The 23040-nt window shown below is 36.4% G+C and overlaps 1 protein-coding gene across 6 annotated transcripts in view; it reads right to left on the reverse strand.

The window, feature by feature from the left end:
• Positions 1–269: 269 nt before the first annotated feature.
• Positions 270–23040, reverse strand: part of LOC145662870 (E3 ubiquitin-protein ligase RNF181) — a 34830-nt gene continuing 12059 nt past the window's right edge. For all 6 annotated transcript variants that reach the window (XM_081728825.1, XM_081728824.1, XM_081728827.1 and 3 more), the window contains 2 exons: positions 14517–14626; positions 270–599 (listed from right to left, as the gene is read on the reverse strand). In XM_081728825.1, coding sequence (XP_081584951.1) covers positions 465–599; positions 14517–14626 — 245 coding nt within the window. In that variant the 3' untranslated portion in view covers positions 270–464. The remainder of the gene's footprint in view (positions 600–14516; positions 14627–23040) is intronic.

The following is a 23040-nucleotide window of genomic DNA, read 5'->3' on the forward strand; positions in this document are numbered from 1 at the left end:
TCGTTACCTTACCACAGATAAACATACTTATATATTTTGTAGTCAGACTACGAAGATCGGTATGCTTTGGACCCCCATTAAACCGGAAGTTAATGGCTCATATAGCCTTGATGTTAAGAAAAGAATTATACGTACAAAAATAAACACGTACCGATCTGTCACCTATCAACTCTGTTACACTATTATATAGTTATGTTCTGTCATACTTCATATACCTCTGTCCACCTGAAATAAAACGCTTCTCAAAGCAAATTCTAAGTTACACTTCATTTCTTTTTCTTTTCTTTTCTTTTTTTTTTTTTCATTATTATTATTTTATCAAAGCATACTTCACCTTTTGAAATATTTATACAAAAGTAACTGGTTGTTTGCATTTACTAATAAATAAAAAGAATGCAAATGAAAGATTCTCTTCGCAACACGAACCAGTTTTCGTAATATACAGTTATCTATTCTGTCGAGTCCTAGGAGAACATAGAATTATGCAACATATCAATTTCGGCTTCTCTTGCACTTGAACGTAATTTTTCTTTACGGTACATTTCATAATCATCATCATCTGTAGGAAGTTCATGACGGCATAAAGGACATGAATTGGTCTGAAAAAAAAAAAATAAAGAAATGGAATCACTGACTACTTAAAGAATGTAGTACAGCATGTCAAAAAGTGTTATATGATGCAAATACGAAGTCTCACCTTGTATCACATTGTAGTTGAGGAAAGTTATTTCAATTTTTACTCACAAGAAGGTAACAAATTAAAACAGTGATAAGCCTAGTTCGTAGCAAATGTTTGAGAAGTTCTTTTTTCATTTTTAATCTCAAACTGTTTTTAGAAGTACGCAGAAACCTTTCCAGGTGTATCCAGTTTAGAAATATTTACAAGCCATCGAAAAAGGTGTTAGCACACACTAAAACTGCCTGATTGAAGTTTAACTACATCGTGCTACAAGGTATAACTGTTCATATTTGAATAATTCTTTATGTATCCTATAGCATCTTAAGCAATTAAATACTATATGACCCACATACTAGTTTTTGTGTTGTAAATAATATCCGGAAATGCAGGATGAATCTCTACTTTTTTCTTTTTTTTTTAATTAAAACACAAAATGAGGACGCAAAACTAATAAGTAACTGAATGAATAGCATGCATGCCTTGATTTGGACTTTAGTTACTGGTAGAACTATATTGGCGCCCACGGACCACAGAGCACTGTTCTGCAGGCCAAAATAAAACGAAAATGTTATATGATGGTATGTCCTCCGGGGACTTCTTCAGCTGCTATGGGGAATCAAAATTTCACGAAGTCGCAACGTCGCACATTATCTTGGAGCCATTAGAATTAATCTATGAACACAACAAGCAGTTGAATCCATTGCTACACTAATAGATGATGCTAGTGTCAATCAATATTGATTTTAGCTACCATCTGGAAAGAATCGATATAACTATTTGATAGATTGGTAGATCTATGGTTCTTTATTTGCGACGTTGCCACATAGTGCAAATTGTGTCTCCAGACGAGGAATCGAAAGGTATCTATCTCTCTCTCTCTCTCTCTCTCTCTATATATATATATATATATATATATATATATATATATTGCTTTTTTGACTTGTAGAATAATATTCTGTGGTCCGTGGGCGCCATTTTTAGAACACCCGATATAAGGTGTTAATGTACATCGTTGACAACGTTTGGGAGATGAATCTACTTACAGAAACAAGAAACAAGTGCCAGTTAACATTTCCTCGGAATCGCTTACTTTCAGTCACAGGCTGCCGACAGGCTCAGTCACGGGAAAATAAAATTTGCGGGTGAATATCTCCGAAACTACTAGCCACTGAGGTAAGGCAGCGTGTTACCGTTTTAGACTTGTAATCTGCTCTATCAAAAAACTGCATGATTCAGAATCTTTTAGTGGAGGAACAAAGGATTCCTCACAGGAAATGAGGGATTCTCGAATATTCCCTTAGAACAGGTGGCTTCTATTGACTTATGGAACAACGTCCCAACAATTAACAAAAATTCGTCAGAACATCGATATCTTGATCAGAACCAAGATTGTGAAGGATTTTAGGTCTTGTGCGTGGTTGTGTAACTAAAGGGAAGAGTTATTGTAGTTGATAAAATAAAATTAAACAGAAGCTTCAGTTGAACGTCTCACGATCATATCCTATGGGCTAAAAATTAGCCAAAGACTATATGCATGAAAATGGGAGTATTCCCTCAAAAGAACACGGACACGATATTTTCCCCACACACATTAATTTGACCTGAGATTGAAAGTCAGACTCCTTATACTAGAGGTAAACGTTCTACAAATGACTCACCATGCACGCCTTCTTCCCCTTCTTCTTAGTGGGAAAAGGTGTTGGCAATGCATGAGAACTGATGACACATGAAAGCACTAAAACTATGTAATAAGAAGTTTAAAGGGAGTATTAAGGAAGTAGACATCTTGAAAAGCGTGGGTAGATGAACTTTCCAGACTGATAATGACAAAGAGGACAATATTGCAAAATTTCGGTGATAGGCAGCTCACAAAGGAACACAACATGGACGCTCAATCCTCTCGACCACCTGGTGAAAGATTACGCCCAGATTACCAGGGATTTCCTCTTGTTACGTCCTTGACTTATATTTTAAAGTAATATTCTTTAGGCTAATAGAGCGGATGATTAAAGAATTATTAAACGAGTTGATGGAACGAGAATGTGGTAGGAAATGAAAGAACTCCGAGAAAAAAAAAACACCAGTACCCGCCTAGAAATATTCAATGGTTAACAATATGTAGTATGGGGATGCGGGTAAATCAAATTTGTAAAGCACTAGCATTATGAATTTACTAACATTAACCAATGAGGAAGGCGATGCTTGCAATCTTCGTATCCTTTTGAGATTGTGGATAACGCAATAAGGAATAAGGGAAAGACTGATGCTCGCATTTATTATTATCAATGTACGGAAGATACATAGGTCAGTGAATTCACTAGGGACGCTTTTCAGTGTAAGTTGATGGTACTGGTAGCAAAACACATGGAGTTTTCCATTCGAAGGTCATGCTTTTACAAATAATAAAAAATGTTTTTTGGTATGGTGAAAATACCGTCGAAACACATTAACATGGTGTAGTGGGCACTTTTTAGCAAGTTCGTGAGAAAAGTAAAAGGATAGTTGGCCAGTGAATCCTTCTTAATTATGTCAGTATCGCACATCTCAGAACCTCCTATTACAAAATACGACAATCGACGGTTATCAGGATGACACACTCTCTAAGTTTGCGGAGAGGTACGAATAATAGATGGGAAGCAAAGCGCTCGTACAGTGAACGGTTCCTGAGTCAAAGGTTACCATCAGCCGTGTTTTTTTTTTTTTTTAATGTTCCCGCGAAGCGTAGTCGTCAACGCTCTCGCCTTCGGTGCGAGCCATCCCGGGTTCGATTCTTGGTGAGGACACTCAGTCGAAAACGTGTAACAGCTTTCTTACGCCAGCCATTCTGAGTACGGCTTTCCTGAGTTTTCCTCATTCCCACCAGGAAACACCGGTATGGTACCTAATATAATGATCCTAGACTGCTTTTTCTCTTCCCCATTCCCTTCTTCCTCTCAATGTTATTTCTCATACGTGACGGGCTAACATGACTATAGTTGACGAAAGCCTACAAAATCTAATTCCTAATTAACTTTTCTCACTTTGATGTTTGTCTCCGGAGTCAAGATCTCTTTTATCACTTCGACTAGAACATGGGTGTCCTGGTACGGTGTACATACTTGTTACTATAGCGACACGTCCTGACTAGTATAGGTGCTATCGGCCGGGCGCCAAACACTTACATTTCAATGTTTGGTGCCTCCTAATAAGGAAGAGGTGCACCCATTTTAGTTATATACAGTCCAGCGTCAGGCATATTGGCAAAGGTTTCTATAGCTAATTGTTGCTGTATCGGAATTCCAACTCTGGTTTTCTCGGGGCCACGGTGGCTCAGTGGTAGAGTTCACCTCTGGTGCGTTGATTTTCTCGTGGTTCTCCCGTTTCCTCCCACTTTATTCATTCCACCATTGCATTCATTTCTCATCATCACCGTCTCCTTTAGCCTAGCTGGCATAACCGTTGACCGTAAAACTGAAAGATTTCATTTCATTTCTGGTTTTCTGGATCGAAGAGGAAAATATTTGAGGACAGATAAGTTCAACAGACGCATCTGTGGATGCTGAAAATGTTACTCTTGCAACATCATCAGGACACGTTTTCATTAAATGTATGGTGTGGTATAGATTACGATTAGAATTACGATTTTACGTGACGTCTTGCCGGAGCTTCTACAATCAGCAATTAGGCAACGAGTGGAGTTCCAACATGACAACGCACATGCCTATTTTGACATGGACGTCAGAAACCTCCTAAATCAAATATTCGCTGTGTGTTGGATTGGCAGGAGTGACTGTACCTTGGCTACTACGGTTGCCTGACACAACTCAGTTCGATTTATTTCTGTGGGGCGTGGTGAAACATCTAGTATGCGAAATACATATCGCAACACGTGAGGCCCTCATTCCGATGTCACTGCAGCTGCCGCGGTGGTCTCAGAAATGTCAATCGTATATGTCTGTATCAGACATAAGATTCGTCGATGGCACCGATATAATGAGATCAATGGCGGACAGTTTCACTACAATCTCTGAGGCATTCTCCATTTTTAATCAATCATACAAATGCGCAACTGTACATCATTAAGAGGCTTATACAGAATGGAGTCCAAATCGGTCAAACGGCGGTGACGGGGACTCACTTTACACGTTTAGTCTTGGGATATATGACTGATTTGATTTTGAGTTTTTAGCGTCCCTTTCAGCAGCGAGGGTAAATGAGACGTCGACATATAGTTTAGCGTGGAATCCGACCCACATGAAGCCCTACCAGAAATCGACCACCCTTTTTGAGATATCTGCCTCCTAACACACACTCTTCTCGACTTACATAATCAGTTTTGGTGCTTTCATATGTCACCATTTTTCACGTGTTGTCAACATCTTTTCCGGTATGGAGGGGGAAGAAGGGGGAGCACAGTGAGTCACTCGCAGGATATTTACATCTAGGGTCCAACTTTTAATCTAAGGTCAAATGAGTTTGAGGTGGAAGAATATATATATATATATTTTTGAAGAGAAATCCCTCATTTTCTCTCGCATTATCTTTGGGCTATTATTTTTAATATCTTATATCTGTTTTCTTTAGTCCACAGGGTATGATCGTGAGACATCAAACTAAAGATTTTATTTTAACGGAATATCCAGCAATTCCTTACTTTCTGTGGGGTAATCTTTTGCACTACCACTAAAAGATTCTGAATTATGCATTTTTGGATACAGCAAAAAATCTAATACAATAACACACCGCCTCAGCTCAATGGCTAGTAGTTTTGGAGATATTCACCCCAAAGTTCAATTTTCCATGCTTTCAGCAGCCTCTTAACTCTGAAACTAAACGATTCTGAGGAAATGTTTACTGGCTTTTTTCTACGAGTATATTCACCTCCCAGTTGTTAACTTTGCACATTGATCCCATGTATATATATGTGTGTTATGTATTTTATGTCCCATGATTATGCTTTGAGGCTAAGGGAGACGGTGATGGTGATAACGAATTAAATGATGGAATGAAGAACGTGGATAAACCCTAACAAAACCCACCAACGGTGTTTGTTCACCACAAAGCTCACTTGCTGCAAGCAGTGATCGATCCACGGACCCCATGCATCACTCTCCACTGAACCACCACGTGCAGGCCAGAAGTATCGGTATTGACTCAACATCCTGAGATAAATTGTAAGCTAAGTTGAAATAAAGTGTGACAGACTATGGGAGAAGCATGCTGGATTTAATAGTTTGAATGATCGTAACTCTAACGAGCAACATCGATACAGCCCGTGTCCTTAAGGACTATAAAGACTTATCATACTTATTATAAAATATATATATACTTATTATAAAATAAATGAGACCTTCAACATGTCATGATTATGTTTAATACGTTAAACAAAACGGATAACAGTTAAAGTGAACGACGAAAGAATTAATTGGAATGGATATAGAGTATCGCAAAATGTAATTTATCTCTAAATAAATTGGACGGAGAGTTTAACAAACAAAAATGTTTTAAAACGCGTAGGAAAGAAGATGACTTTTAAAAAGCATTCTTTGTAGGAGGGTCAATTGGATTGGGCAAAACTTATGAAGAAATTGCCTTTTTTATAACGTCATAGAGAGACAGATGGAAGAAACGCAAGGAGTAACAAGAACAACTGATTGAAAAATAAAGCAAAATATTGGGAGTTAAAAGAGAAAACAACATCGAGAAGCGTAGAAGAAACATTTCCAAGCCCTATCCTAAAAAGAAATAAAAAGTTCTATTAGTTCGTGGACCTTAATAATAATCATTGGTGAGGCACTAGAAGCATGGTACTACTATTTTTTCTAATCATTACACGCCAGTTAAAGGCTGAAACATTTATAAATTCAGTTATAGTATTCAAAAATTATGTAACAGTATATTTACTTGAAATCATGTATTTTCTATTTATTTAAATTTATTGTAAAAATTATAGCCTTATTATATCTATTTAAAAGGAGACACTACTGCTTTTTAAAATAATAATAATAATAATAATAATAATAATAATAATAATAATAATAATAATAATAATAATAATAAATTCTGTGACCTTGAGGACGTAAGAAGTGGATAAGTTTTCTCAGGTCCACGAGTATTGAAAAGTGCCGTTAGAGGTACGGTAAGGGAAGGGTTTCGCAGCACGTTCGCTTGAGTACACGAAGTGCACCATAAACCCTCTGAACCCGATAATCATCGAATGCATAGACATAACGTTTTGTTATAAGTGTTACACATAAATACGACATATGATGTACCTTGTTTCATTATAAGTGTGTATTAACTCAAACATCTCGTGCTTAATAAGAAAGTATTGAAATAAAACAAGCTACTTTATTCGAGACAAATACTCTCATAGAAATAAACTGAAACCAAATAATTTTGAATACTAATTTAAGTGAACTGCAGTGTCTGTGATCAAGTTCATTAACTAATGTCTGCATTAAATGGAAGTCGTGTTTAGTTGCTATGCGTTTTTAAATCATTCTAAGAAGTTTAAAACGACATTACTGTAAATAAAGAGCACATTAAAATAATAAAAATCTATTTAGAGGAAATTAAAATTTAGTGAAATCATTCTCTGACTTACTTGAAGTAATCTAAAACTAAATGACGTGACAAACATCTTGGCATTTGAAGGCGGCGCTACAAGTTCCCTTTAAATGCTGCTAGCAAATGAGAGGCCAGCGGTATTGCCACGTTTATTTTGTACACATCCACGTCTATCCTCTGCCACCTGATCGCGCTGTAGTTCGTTTGCTTAGCCATAGCCACACCCCTTAGCACTCGACAACATCGCGTCAGAGCTTGCGTTTTATTCGTTTAGCTGAAATGCCAAGATGTTTGTCACAGGCTTTAGTAAGTACTGATATTTAATCACTGAATTCCATAAAATTTTAGCTTGAAAATGTATAATAAGGAAAATAATTAATTCTTTATGAAACTAATTGAACATCAATTGTGTGAATAAAGGGATTCTTTATATATATTTTTTTCATGTGAGTGCTATTCTTAATTAGTTTTAATCTTCGCGGAGAAGGTGGCAGTTCGTCATTTTTAATGCATTTTTTAAAAATGTTTAATTTAATTACTAATAAATTACTTCCTTCAATTTCGCGAAAATTAGAATATTAATTGTGTATTAAAGGTATATGATTCTAACTTATAAAATTCTTATTAAATTTATAAGTTCTTGCTAGCTAAAGTGAATTATTTTACCAAAAACGCTAACAAAAGGCCATGTATTGTGTGTTCAACTATTCAAGTGACTTATTGGAGTGAAATATTCTGTTTATTTATGCTTAAGGATTGAAAAGTTTGCCATTATGTGAACCTACAAACCAATGTAAAAATTCCTTTACATGTCACGTACCGATGATGATGAAAAGGAGTCATCGAAACGTATACGATTGAATTAATAAAGTGTTCAAAGTTAGTATTTTATTATTCTTGCTAGCTGTATTATTAGAAGGAGGGTTATATTTAAATAAAATGAGTCATTTCATAGTGTGAAACTATGGTAGACTTCCAAACTATGCGAGCCCATTACTCGCTATCTCTTATTATTTTCGCTCTATGGGCGATTAATATTAAAAGCGGAAGTGCTAATTGATGTCTACCGCTTCCGACTGATTGAATACGGTTTAATAGGAACGTCAGCATCCAGGCCATTAGTCCCCGTCACGATCAACACGGACTGCTGTAAATAAAATTTAAAAAACGAATATTGCAAAAGATAAGAAACAAAAAAACTGCTAAAAAATTAGTAAAAGCCGAAAATAAGGGATAAAATAGTAAATGTATGAGCATAACAAACATATAACGATAACAATAAGCACATAATAACAAGCAAATAACAATACATAGAAATAATAGTAAAAATAGAGAAAATAAGTAACAATAACAATAAATGTTAATATCGTAACAAAGATTAACGTTGGGGGCGAACTTTACAACGTGTGCCGAGTATCGTCAATTCAGTATTCATCAGTTCGTCTTCCACCATGTCAGATTTCAAAGAAATTCCGGTAGCTTGCGAACAGGTATAGAGTTTGTTCTTTCCAGGGAAAGAACCGTATCATTAAGCCGGCCTATATGCTGGCTAAGTTTCAGACCGGCAACATAAGGTGAGCAACGAAGACCTGGAGTTCGCCGAAAACCAACACTAATAGAAACAGTTGAAGTTGTAGGGAATTTGCTAGTCGATGTGATTGGAGTCTGAATTTCTGGACTTTTGTTGGTACAAGATATGTTTGGGTGGAAACGCCAGACATTTGGGGTGCTACACATTTACGAGAAGTAGCTGCAACAGTAGCAAAGGGACAGAAAGCGAGGAACGGGTGCTTTGTTTTAAACGACGCTTAGCATCGGCAGGAGAGATCTTCCCAGCAACCATTAACTCTCAGATACGTTTCGCACGTTGAAACGCTGGTCAGTCTCGAGATCAAGCAGAAAATTCGCCCTTGCAGTTAATACAACATGACTTGGTCGCTGTACAGGGTTCTGTACCGTAACTAATCTGGTACAATTCCCACAAAGAGCAACACTCGCATCACACAACGCTGATGTGTCCGAAGTATTGTTATTTGAAGCAGCCCAGTGAACTGAAAATATAGACACGGACCTTAAGTCGTTAATAACCAGCCTTCACCTACTATGGAAATGTAGGTAAACTGAAAGTAAGAATCAATGACTAAGAAGCAAACGAGTTCACCTGACTCTCTTACTTTGGACACGAGCTACCTCTACAACATATTGATCAGCCAGTTCTGTTCTCAGAGCCATTTAGAAGGTCCTAACATATTACATCACGAGAGACGTTCAGTAGACGATAGGGTTCTACCAACACGTTTACTGGTACAGTGGAGGTTAATTTGAATGGCTTTGCTGTTTGCTTCTCGTCGACCGATTCCACGAATAAAGTACCATTCTGTAATTTCTTGATATCTTTAACCTGTCTCGCGTTATAAGTAATAACTTTAATAAGGAAAAGAAACAAGCCCTTAATAGCACTCGGACGGTTAGTTTTAGCATTGGCACTATCAGCAACTTTATCTTTAAAACATATCAGACTACAGGCGTCTCGATACTTGTCTCTTCCACACTATCTACAATTTGAGAGTTTGCCTCGCTCTCGCTTGTTTTGCGCTTTTTACGAGAGGGTGAGTCCGAACCCGATTTTAAAGTTTTAGTACCCGTAAGTGTTAAATATACGTTTACAAATAGAAAATGTGTTAACGTCGCAACTTCACAGCGAGTAGTTTGCAATGAGAACTTACGCTACTCTCCTGGCTATCCCATAAGCACGCCCTCACCGTAGAATCAGAGTGGAGCCGAAGCGGTCAATCAGAATAAAGATGAAAAACAATTATTTCCGTCGACAGAAACGGATCGCCCCGGGGAAAAATTTGGAATAAAAAGAAAGGATGAATTTGTCGAATTGTCAAAATGAGACCCTCAGCAGACCACAAAACAACAACATAATTTTTTTTTTTCGTTTTGAGCTTTTATTTATTTATTTATTTATTTATTATTATTATTATTATACTTTTCTATGTTTTGATATATTTATTACATTTTTTTATGTTTTCAAAGACTCGGACACTAGTCAACACAAACAATGGACGCACACAACAGCAGACCAGGATGGGTGCACGTTCACCCCAGATGGAAAAAGACGTCCACAGACAATCCACTTCCCAAGACTCCCACCAACACCCGCGAGTTCGGTAGCGGTATTCGCGACTGATATGGCACGCGAGAACATGGGGATGAGGAAATGCATGAGAAATTAAGCCACCCTCCCTGACGATGACGGTCCACTATACTTGCCGCGACCTTATCCTGATAGCCGAGATACGCAGCTTCAATTCAGGCGACTCCGCGCACATTACATAGTTCCTCCCGTTACACAAGTAAAACATTACTTAGGAGATCAATTCAAAGAGCTAATTGAGTTCAAGTATATATATATGTCAATACAGAAACAATATTTAAAATAAATGATACTACATTTATTAGTAAAGGGTTATGAAAATGACGTCACGACTCAGAATCGTAAAGAGAGAAGGAAAGAAAGGAGTGAAAAGCCGGTAGCTAAGATGCGAGTCTCTTGCAAGTGTTGCAAGATTATAAACTTGAAAAATCTTATAACAAAAGCAGAGGACCAGTAAAATTACTTAATTGGTCAATGTTAGAAACCGTCCACAATGGAGAGGAAATGGCTTAATATTTTTATATGATATATAAATTAAATAGAGTAACTACCCCGTAAGAAACTTCATTGCCTGCTGATAAATGAAACAAAAGAAATAACGGAACTCACATGTAACTTCGGCAATTTTTGTGCAGAGAGTAACACTGCTCTGCCAAATATCGTCTTCGCGCGTGCGTTAGAGTGGGTACGTGGGTGTACTGAAACTGAAACCATGAAGAGTGTTAAGCGCGAAGTTGAAAATATGAATGAATCCGAATTATCATCTTCTCAGTATTATCGCAAACACGAGGAAGGGAAACCTCTTTAAAGTCAAGCAAAGTAAATTGTCAACAATTTGTACGCTCGACTAAGAGAAAAATATGCAGACAAAACTATTGAAGAAATTGTTGATATGATTGTTGCCGGTTAGCTGTGGTTTACTCAGTGCCAATGTAGAGTTGCTGTGCTTTGAAAAAAAAATTGTATTTTTAATTTATTGTGTGGGAGGGTGGCTGCTCGTATGTTTCTGTTTATGATTGACCTTTTCCAGGTAGATATATGAGAATAACTTCATTTCTTATCCTTTCTTACCTTAATCAATTGAAATGAATAAGCAAAATAGTTTTCATGCTCTCGGGTTTTAATTGTGAGGATTGCAAATACATGTGCGAATTTCCAATACATTTATTACTATTGTCGTGTCTTCATGAATTATTAAAACAAATAGACCAAGAAACATATTTTTCGTAAGTGATAGGAAAAGGACGAGAAATCACCGCTCCGCGCATATCAGCTGAAACTCAGAACAGCGCCAGTTGAAACCCTGGCGATTGAGAGCCAAACCAAACCACACACACACACATACAAAGGCTTCCCTGTGAAAAGGTTCGCGCCGACATGTATTAATGCGCTTGTGATGCGGCTCTCAAGTTAACATTGCGTTTAGTATACATGGAGGACGCTTCCGATTGCAATAGAGAAATAAAATCAGAGGTGAAACATATTCTTGTGGTACTAGTGTTGTAGCCGGAAATCGTAAATTTTCACCACTTGATAAAGTTGAGATAAAACTCATTTCTAGGACGCTGAATCCGTGTGAAAAACCGCTTTTAGATCTCTATTACCATTTTTGCTCTAGAAAGGAAGTATTGAAACTGGAAATAGTGATAAATTTGAACCACTTATGGTAGACTGTTGCACTGCTGCAGATGGTGGTGGTATGTTTACTTGAGATGCTGCATCGGTTGAAAGAAAGAAAAAGAAAACTTATCTGTATCTGTTACTGTTTTTGCTCTATGGCGACCAGTGTTGAAACCAGAAAGGTTGAATTCTACCTCTTGCAGTTTGAAAAGAGGGTAATGGAAGAGATGAAACTCATTTTGAAACCGTAAATGGATTGCGAAAAACCGCTTCTCGCTATCTGTTACCGATTTTGTTCCATGGCGATAAATGCTGAAACCGGAAATTACTTTTGGTTTCAATACAGGGTTAACGAAAGATACGGAGCCCACTATTGGGACGCTGAATCGATTGCAAAGAACAGCTTCACGATATCTTTTATCGTTTCTGCCCTATGGAAATCAATACTGAAACCGGAATAATAAATCTGAACCACTTCGGGTTTTGGTAGTAGTGTGGGTAGTTATGATATGTTCTCTTCAGACATCGAATCGTTTCTCGATCTCTGTTACCGTTTTCGTTCTATGGCGATAAACACTGAAACCGTTGTTCTACAATTTCAGGTCTGGATAGGGGATCAATAGAGGAGATGGAACCTATTTGAATCAATTGTAAAACACACCGCATCTCGATATCTCCTACTGACTTTGCTCTGATACCTGTCGAGAAACGGACGGACATAGCAATTCTATAAGACTTCTGACACTTAGGTATACCCTAGGGTGAAAGTCTAATAAATTAATACTTCAATTAGTACGTAATTAGTAGTTAGCATTTCTGCCTAGCACGTCAAACATAGATTTGGCATATATTTGTCCTAAGGTTATAAGGTTTAAAACGAATAAATTTGTATTTTCTGTAATAAATATTGTATAAAACACACACAAAAATATGAATACAATTATTCCCTAGTAAATAATAATAAAAAAATAATAACTGCTTCTCTCAACTTGTGGAATATTAATTGCTGAAGTTTAATATTTGTTATTAATACTTAATTCTTAAAAAATACTAATACAAATTTTGTGAAATATTAGTCTTCATTATTTAAAGCGAGAAAACAAGTCATTTACAAATGAATACCTTTCAATTAGTTAGTTCATGAAGTTCGTGTTTAGTGTCCCTTTCAGTACCGAGGCTATATGAGACTTGGACTTACAGCTTAACGTGGGATCCCCTACCGGAACTCGAATCTGGCTAACTTTGACCGTTAGTTATTGCAACTGAGAGTCTTGATGCAACAGCTTTAATGTTTATATATTATTAACAGCTTAGAAAATTACTGAGAATTTTCTTACTAGACTCGGGCTCAATTACTAACGCAGCAGATAATTACAGTTAACAGAAATAACTATATCAAGCTATGGGGACACTAACAAATATTCAGTTCCACCTGGAACAAAAATAACGCTGAAAGAAGCTGAGTACAAAGTCAAATAGCACTGTCAAATCAATGTAAATTTACTCGTAAAGTTTCTAATATTTATCTCAACAATAAATGAAAACAACGCAGAATTCTTTAATCTACAATCACGTTTTCGAAAGGGTTAATTGTAATTGCATGATAATATCCTTAGGTTTTCCATATTTTCCAAGTGGCAGATACCTTTAATGTAGAGTGCAAACCCATTATTTTTGTTTCATAACTCATGTATTTGCCGATAAGACAACATATGATCAAATTTTCACTATTTTACAAAGTTTTTTTTTTTAATTACTTATAATTAAAAGAAAAAGTTTCACCTGAGTATCACAGGTAATTTTGGCGATAAATTTTCGAATACACGCATCACACATCAGAGAAAATGAGGAACTGGTTGACTAGGGGGTTCGCTGTATAAGATTGTACGGGACAGTACACATGTGCTCCTAAGCAAAGTACGAATGAATATACTACTAAAAAGACTTTTTAGTTTAACTTGTGTTCATTAAGCTACAAAGTAATACCGCAGGAATTATAAGCTATGATAGTATCCTACACAAAATTCAGAAAACTTACACAAAAGCTTCAATCTCCTTGTAACTTATATCTCACATTTTGAATAACTACATTTCTACGGAAACAAAACTATATTTATATCTATATCTATATCTATCTATCTATATATATATATATATATATATATATATATATATCCGGACCTTAAAGGTAGAGGGTACTAAGTCATTTTTATTAAATTTTCAGGAGAGACAGAAAACAGTGACGTACTTCTTTCTGCCTTTAAGTGCCTTCGGACTTATATTCAATTTTATTGTTGCTATTTGATAAAGTATTCATAATACAACTACAAGCTTTCTAAGAATAAGAGATATCAGAACACGCGTTTCAAATCTGGCAATAACTCATTTTCAGAAAAAAATGACTTACTCCCCTCTGCCTTTAAGGTCCGGATATATAAAGTTCATATTCTGATTCATTAATGTTCAATAATATTAACTGCCTACAGGAAATGTACAAAGATATACCTTTTCTAACCACGGAAGAATGCAAGCCGGATGAAAGGCATGATTGCACGGCAGAACTTTCACAGTCTCTTCATTTGAATAGAGTTTTAAACAAATAGGACACTTCTCTCCTGTAGATAAAAGAGATAAAAAAAATCAAAATTAACATTTACTTTACAACTATACAATACTTTAGGGTATGCAGTTTTACTTATTATTTTCATTCTTCACAATATTTTTTCTCCCTTGGGAACTGCTAGCTGACGTATACATGGGCTGAATTACATTATTACACATTCTCATTAATATCTCTATAAATTTCCACATGAGTGAGTATAATCATTATTGTTTACTATTGTACTATTGTACTACAAAACACGTTACAAAATTTTAAATATAAAATATCGATCATGGATTTCCATCAAATTAAATTTACTAAAGACTATTTTCGATATATCCCACATACATATCCGCAAAATACTATAATACGACAAAGATAAGCAATTTGCACATCTAGTAAGACACTAATTGAGAGGATCGGAACACCGCCTATCACCAAAGGAGGAACCACTAGCCGTCAGATGGACACATCACTGTTTAATCCCTCCCACCTTGAAATATAGTACAACTGTTTTCCAAAAATAAGCAAATAGTGAAAAAGTTACATAAATAATCATTCTTATGTATGTGTGTTTTAGTACATCGTTTCTTATTTATAGTGAATCTACTTTAATAATCTAGATCGCAAGCATAGTGATTCTGTTCTCTACCTATCTATATACAGGGTGGAAGGTAACTCCACCGAAAAACTTCAGGAGGTGATTCTTTATATGAAATGAAAGAAAAACGTTCTAATATAGGCCTACATAGGTCGAAGAACGTCTTCTTTCAGAATTATGAACCGCCAAATAGAAAAATTGTTTCAAAACGCCCTGACTTAGAAACTATAGGACCTATCCCAAGCGATTTAAGGAATAGTATGCGCTCTATCTAAATATCCATGTTTAGAATTCACCGATACTTGCGAAACGAACGCGCTATTAGTGCTTAAAGTAGTATCCCTGTACTTCAGCTTCCTCTTTTACAGTTCGTTTCGCCAATAACGGAAGATGGTAAAACATGGATATTTAGATAGAGCGCATACTAGTTCCTGTGTAATTCCTTAAACCGCTTGGGATAGGTCCTGTAGTTTCTAAGGTAGGGTGTTTCGAAACGTGATTTTTTGAATTTTCGGCAGTTCATAACTCTGAAAGGAGACGTTTTTCGACCCGTGTTTATTAGAACTTTTTTCTTTCATTTCATATAAGGAATCACCTGCCAAGTTTCTGCGTGGAGTTACCTTCCATCCTATATATATATATTCTTATTACGGTTAGTTCAATGCAAACGCCAATTTAAAAATAAATGTTTCAATAATGTAACTAATAAGTATATTACTTACCAGTATAACACAATCATACAATATATCAAAACAATCGACACAAATTATGTTTTTGTGACAATTTCACAAATTATGTATTATATCATTCATGTATATGAACTTACATAAAACTAACTTACAGTATATCTTGCCGTGATAAAGGTTTTGTATTGTCGGACGGTGTTGTGGCCTTACAAGGCCACCTGCTGTATTAAATTACTCGAGCTAGCTTGTGATGTTGCTTTACGCTTTAAAAGACTATAAACTATGTCACAATGAACACTAGGTTTTCTCATGTGGCTGCCTTGAACTGAATTCTTTTACATAACGTTAAATCATATTCGATTTAATTATTGACTACTAACTAACCATCCGTGGTCGGGTGGTTATTTCCAAACTGCTGATTACTACCAACAATGCTTTAGCGCAAAGGAAATAGTGCTGAGAACACAATCCCATGTTCATCTATGGTGAACACCCAAAGAAGTTTAGGCTGCGAACTACTTCTCCCTATCGTAAAACATGGAAACAGACGGGTGATGCTGTGTAAAGTACTCTTTACGTCCCATTGTAAGGTATTTTGATTACTTATAAATCACCTCATGTACGTCGGCTGTGGGACAAACATGGATACTAGTATCTCAGAGTATAGCTCTTGCTGGTCTATAGCAAGCAGCAACTAACCGCCTGTTTTGTTCGCTCAGTGATGAGTAGAATGCGACTGTCAACAAATTGCGGTTGACTCAATTTATTATTTAAGCGCAATGGAAGCGTTATAATACAATAAAAAAAATGCAATTTTAATCTAACACTATGGTGTATCCTTTTGGATTGAATATAAACTAGAACCCAACATACAAGAATGAATGTTGCGTTCAAAAGAATTAGAGCAATCAATGCTGCATACTGAGATAAGAGTTGCGCAGAAGATAGGTGAGTCGGCAAATCTAAATATACTATGGCTGAGTAGCCGGAAGTGTTGAACAAGATGTTAATATAATTTGGTATTTCTAGCCAAACGAACTGTGTGGTTTAACTAAAATAAAAAGTAAGCCACACGGAGGAGCAGAATTGGAAAAAAGTTTTTATTTTTTTTAAAAAAAGAAGAACAAAACGTGTTTAAAACATGAAAAAGGTGTTCAAAATGTTTTAAACATGTTTTAAAACACACACACACAAAACATGTTTTAAACATTTTGTACAGTTTACAACATGGTTTTAAACATATTTCAAAATCCTCCAATAACGAATTCATTAAGACTTTTTTGCTCTTGGAACCGATCTTTTCATTTATTTTATTCTAGTTAAGACTACACTGTGTTGGGTAGAGAATATTTCAGTATAGATTAGCAATTCTCAACTTATTTCATATCATGACCCCCTTTTATTACACTCTCTTGCCAGTGACTCTCGTAAGTACCTTCTTGGTTGCAATAAGCTTTTTAGGTAAATTTTAAAATTTACCTACTATAGAGATTTCACACAATCCATCAATATAAATGGCAAAACAAAAGTCCTCAATATCCTTGTGTATTGAGAACGGGTTGAGGGAGAATGATGAAACTTGGAAGTGGTCTGACACATCAGATGGAGCTATCAAGCATCATGGCGGACATCTTTGATTGGTATTCGAAATTTCAAATGCAAAGGGAGTCATGTTACATGTTTTAATGCTAGAATTTTACCAGATATACGGTTGTGTGGTTATTTTAGCCCTAAAGCAGGTCATTTCGGAGTTACCGCTTCTGAAAGTTTTCTAGTTATGCCTTTAGGGGCTAAGCTCGCGTTTCGTAGAGGCGGGTGAGATTTTTGTTGCAAAATTTGATTACTATTTCAGAACACTGGTGCTAATAAAATTATTTTAAAATAATAAATTTTCGAAAAGTAATCTTTGAAGCACACTTCGTGTTGTGCTAACTTTAGAATATTTTCTGCAAGCCTATGTAATTGGTTGTTTTTTGAGTCAATAATTTATTGAAGAAAGGTAAAATTCGGAGTGTTCAGAGCACAATGGATCGAAATCCATTTTCAATAAAGTTCAGTTTTGCTCAGCAAATGAATTCTATTTCAAAACGTAATATCTTCACAGTCAAGTGTCCAAAACAAATGTAACTAAAATTATGCGAAAGGGCGTGGGATAATTTCATAGGATAGTCGCTAGAAAGGGGCGTCAGTAGGACAAAATGGCAACCGTCCCCATTCCCACTCTGGATTTCAGATTTTGGGGGGAGTAAGGCAGTTTTAGAAATCTTTTGATAAGCAAAGTCCACCAGACCAAGCTTGAGGTCCTTACACCGAATAAATACGGAGAACATACAGATGATTAAAACTGGAAAGTTGCTTAGGCCCAATTTCCAGAATTTTAAGCAGGCCCGAAACTCGAAAGTAGAGCCTCCTTTGGAATCTTTGAGCCAAGAAAATATACAAGATAGCAATATAGGCTTTTAGCTCCTTGCGGCCAATAGAAATGGATTATAACTAATCAAAATCCGTATTTATTCGGTGTAAGGACTTCAAATTTTTTATGAAATTCGGGGTAAGGGGCGGATGACCTCTAAACGAACACCCCTCTCTAGTGGAAATTATATAAAATTCTAGAGTGCATCTTGTCATGTAGTTTCTCTTTCTTTCATCTCGGATTCGTGGTTAAGAAAATATGGAGTTTTCCGTCAGTGTATTCTTTTGGACACACCATGCATTTATTTAACGTAATTATGCATCTCTGACTATAGCATTCGGAGCTTGACTTGTTAATCATTCCCACGCTGCAGCGTACACAATATAATGTTAATATCTTAAATTTATGAGCAAGAAGAAAATTTGCCCTCCTCCCCCATTTCATCAACGCCCTTGTCTAGCGGTTGTCCTATGAAACTCTAGTCCACACCTTTCATGTGATTTTTGTTTAATTTATTTCGTACCCTGGCTACGAAGATATTACGTTTGCTGAGCAAAAGTGAACCTTTCTGAAAATGGACTTGGATCTCTGTGCTCTGAACGCCCCATATCTAAAAATATTTTATAAAAACTGAGTTAGAGCCAAATTTATCCTGCAACTCAAGTTTGTTCGAAGCGCATAAAATTAGTTCGTTTAGTTAAATTGATTACAGTCTTGCATCAGTAGCAGTGCTATATGAGACAATGCTTTTGTTTAAAATGGGATCCGAACCACTAATTTTGAAATTTTACGTTGATCGCAGTCAAAATCTATACAGCAAATTCCGACGGCCCGTGCCTCTACCCTCAAAACTTAATGTTAAAAGACTGAAAATTGCGCCCTGTAGCGTGTGCATACATACAGACAAACGAACAAACTGAGATCAAATTGTCCCAGACACTGACGTTCGGTATTGATATTGCAATAAGTATCACGTTTTAATGGTTACTTACGCGGACGACTGCCATACCTTGCGCTTCCTCGCCTGGTCCCTTCATACAAGCTATGCCAAGGTGTAAAGTTTTTAAGAAAAATTAGAACTGAGGTGAGGAAGAGGGACGCAATAAAATTTTCATAATATAATGAAAAAGATACACAATTAATTCTTACCTCAAGTTTTTATTTGCATCTCAACCACATTACTGACGTTAGAATCATCAGAAGCAATTTTCGGATCAACACTTTTACCATTTGTTTGGGTTTCCAGTTTTTTCATAATGATTCTGCATTCTTTGAACTAAACACCAACCATTTCTTTCTTACACGTTTTGCAATGAGCTCGTATGGTTGTTTTCTTATCTGGTGGAGTTTGAATTACTTTAATAAATTTGCTCTAAATGATTCCTTTTTCCTTCCCGTAAAACTCATGTTAAACGATTCCAAGTTGTACGGAGATTGAGAACCAACATATACTGTATTAACGAATGTCTGCGATATTTTAATTTCAGAATCGCAATTTAGCAAATAACCTTTAGTTTATTTTCTGAATATAACACAAACATTTGTTTTCATAATTATTTTATTTATCTTTAGTATCAGTTCTACAAGTAGTCCAACCTTCGACTACGACACTTTCACGTAAGTTAACTGAGAAGCATTTAAACAATATAATATACGTTAAAAATAAGGGGAAAAAAAGAGACAAAATAAATTGTAGATCACCACATCGACTTGCTGTAGCCATGAGAAATAAAAACATTCACATAGAAGAAAATAGTCATCTAAATGGGGAGAACTTTTGACAATTTTCTTTCTCTGGCAGATTGTTTTACAAAAATAAAATAAAATAAACATATGTTTAAAACAAGTCTTAGAAAATACACATGTTTAAAACAAAATGTTTAAAACGTATACAAAATGTGTTTTAAACAAAATCAATTGTTTAAAACAAGTTTTAATCATTTGTTTTAAACAAAACAATCCTGTGGAGGAGGAAGGGGTCATGGTTATATAATTGCTTCGTGGATTAACTGGAAGTTATATGGAAACTTCTCTTCCAATTTTCCACACGTTTGTCATAAAAGTGAATTGGTCGTGTGAATTGAAAAGTGACTGGGCGGATATCCTAGTCATCTTAAATATCTTCGAAGTATAAATGTAGTGTAATGTATTGGGACTAGTTGCAATATACAGGTAACAAATTATCTATTCTATATTTTCAAAGGCCTTTACGTTAAGCTTCAGTGAGAAAGAGAAGTCAATCACGTGACATTTTTCTACGCAGTATTTGTTTCATGGAATTTAATTATCTTCGAAATCAATCTGCAAATGGTGTCACCGTTCGCTATGTGCAGCAAATGCTTTACCACACACCTTGCACACTTAACTTTCATCTTCAATTGGAGCTGGAAAACTAGTATCATATACGAGAGCACTCGGATTAGTATAACATAATTGAAGAATCCTACTTCCGTGCACCATGCGAATGCTCCATGTGAATATCCGATGTGAGTTATGTGACTCATTCTAGTGCAATGCTTTATTTTGGTAAGTGAATAATTGAGATTCCACATCCCATTTATGCCGTCTTATCACCCATGAGGATGATAAGACGGCATATTAATCAACCTGCAATAATTTGTATATTCCCTATTTTCTCATATTTATAATGTGTCCTTTATGAGCCATTTCATGTGAAATCAACCAAATTTTCAGGGAAAAAAAACTCATCGTCTCAGAATTTGATGAAACTCGGTGTCATGTATGTCCCTATGACAGATGATCATGCACCAAATTTTAGCCCTGAACCCCCCGTAGTTTCAGAGTACAGGGTGGTAAAAAATAGTCAAATTTTACATTTCTTGTAGAACCTTGTTAGCTTCAATTGGTAATATCTCCCGTAAATATTGAGCTAGAGAGAAAAATAACATACCATTTTGAAGAGGAAAAAATAGAACACAAGATATATATATATATATATATATATATATATATATATATATATATATATATATATATATATATATATATATATATATTAGGAACGTTTATTTGAATAGAAAATATAATATTCCGGGAAAATTTTGGGTCAGTGATATCTCAAAGTGCCCACTTGACTTCCTTGAAATTGGGTACCAAGGTAGCCCCGGTTACGAAAGGTCAACTTGGGCCAAAAATGAGCCTGGAGTCTACAATGATTTTCGTGTGATCATGTCAGGAGAGGAACCTGCGGTGCCTAAGTGGCAACTTACCAATTTGAAAAATGAAATGAAATGAAATGAAATCTTTAAGTTTTACGTCCCACGGTTATGCCGGTTAGGCTAAAGGAGACGGTGATGATGAGAGATGAGTGAAATGGTGGAATGAAGAAAGTGGGAGGAAACGGGAGAACCCGAGAAAACCCACGAGCACGGTGTTTGTCCACCACAAAGTTCACTTGGTGGAGGCTGGGATCGAACCCGGGACCCCAAGCACCAGAGGTGAACGCTCTACCACTGAGCCACCGCGCCCAAAAAAAAAAATGAAATGAAAGCTTTGAGTTTTACGTCCCACAGTTATGCCGGTGAGGCTAAAGGAGACGGTGATGATGAGAGATGAGTGAAATGGTGGAATGAAGAAAGTGGGAGGAAACGGGAGAACCCCGAGAAAACCCACGAGCACGGTGTTTGTCCACCACAAAGTTCACTTGGCGGGGGCTGTGATCGAACCCGGGACCCCAAGCACCAGAGGTGAACGCTCTACCACTGAGCCACCGCGCCCCCAACTTACCAATTTGTCAGTACAAGTGAAGTAAGATGCAACTGACCTAGCAGTAATGTTTTTCTGGTGCAATCTGTAATTCAGTAATCCTCTAGGGATCTTTGGAACATTCCATTACCAATCGTAGTACATTGCATTGACCTAAATATAAAAGCAGAGGACACTGACACGGGCATTACAGTAAGCTCTTGGCTCTTGACTGGACAGGAAGTCTCTGCAAGTGTCTATATAGTATTCAAGCATAGCTAATGAGATCACAGTGACTATACAACAGATTTCCCAGTGTCAGTAGTGGATAGTCCCTGATCCAGGTGCAGCATTACCTGTAACTGTGTGCATTCAAAAGCTGCATTGCTGCTTAGGTGATGCGGACCAGCATTTTACTTTGAATATCCAGATATACCAGATGTACTCTCGCCGTCTGCTTTTGACATCATCTCTCTTGTTAATCCCATAACTGCAACTGGCCGTACATACACGCTCAGCAACAAAGAGACGGAAGAAACTAGTCGACTGCTGCAACACAAGCACCAATGACAACTGATCATTTCCAGTAGGTCAGTAATAGCTAAATATTTTTTACACCTTACTTCACCAGTATTGACAAATTGGCAAGTTGGCACATTGGCACCCCAGGTGTCTCTTCCGACATGGTTACACGAAAATCATTGTAGACTCCAGGTCCGTTCTGGCCCAAGTTGACATTTGGCACACTTATGTCGGACATATGGGGTTACCTTGGTACCCAGTTTCAAGGAAATCAAATGGGCACTTTCTGAGATACCACTGATCCAAACCTTTCCCGAGATTTCCCGAATAATGATACTTGATTTTTAAATAAATGTTTCTGCCATATCATGTAGCCTATTCTTTCCTCTTCAAAATGCTCTATTGTTTTTCTCTCTAGATCAATATTTACGGGAGATATGACCAATTAAAACTAACAAAATTCTACAAAACACATCATATTTGTCAATTTTTTTACCATC

Source organism: Thermobia domestica, chromosome 10 (genome assembly GCF_964235325.1).
Source record: "Thermobia domestica chromosome 10, izTheDome1.hap1.1, whole genome shotgun sequence".
Classification (NCBI taxonomy): domain Eukaryota; kingdom Metazoa; phylum Arthropoda; class Insecta; order Zygentoma; family Lepismatidae; genus Thermobia; species Thermobia domestica.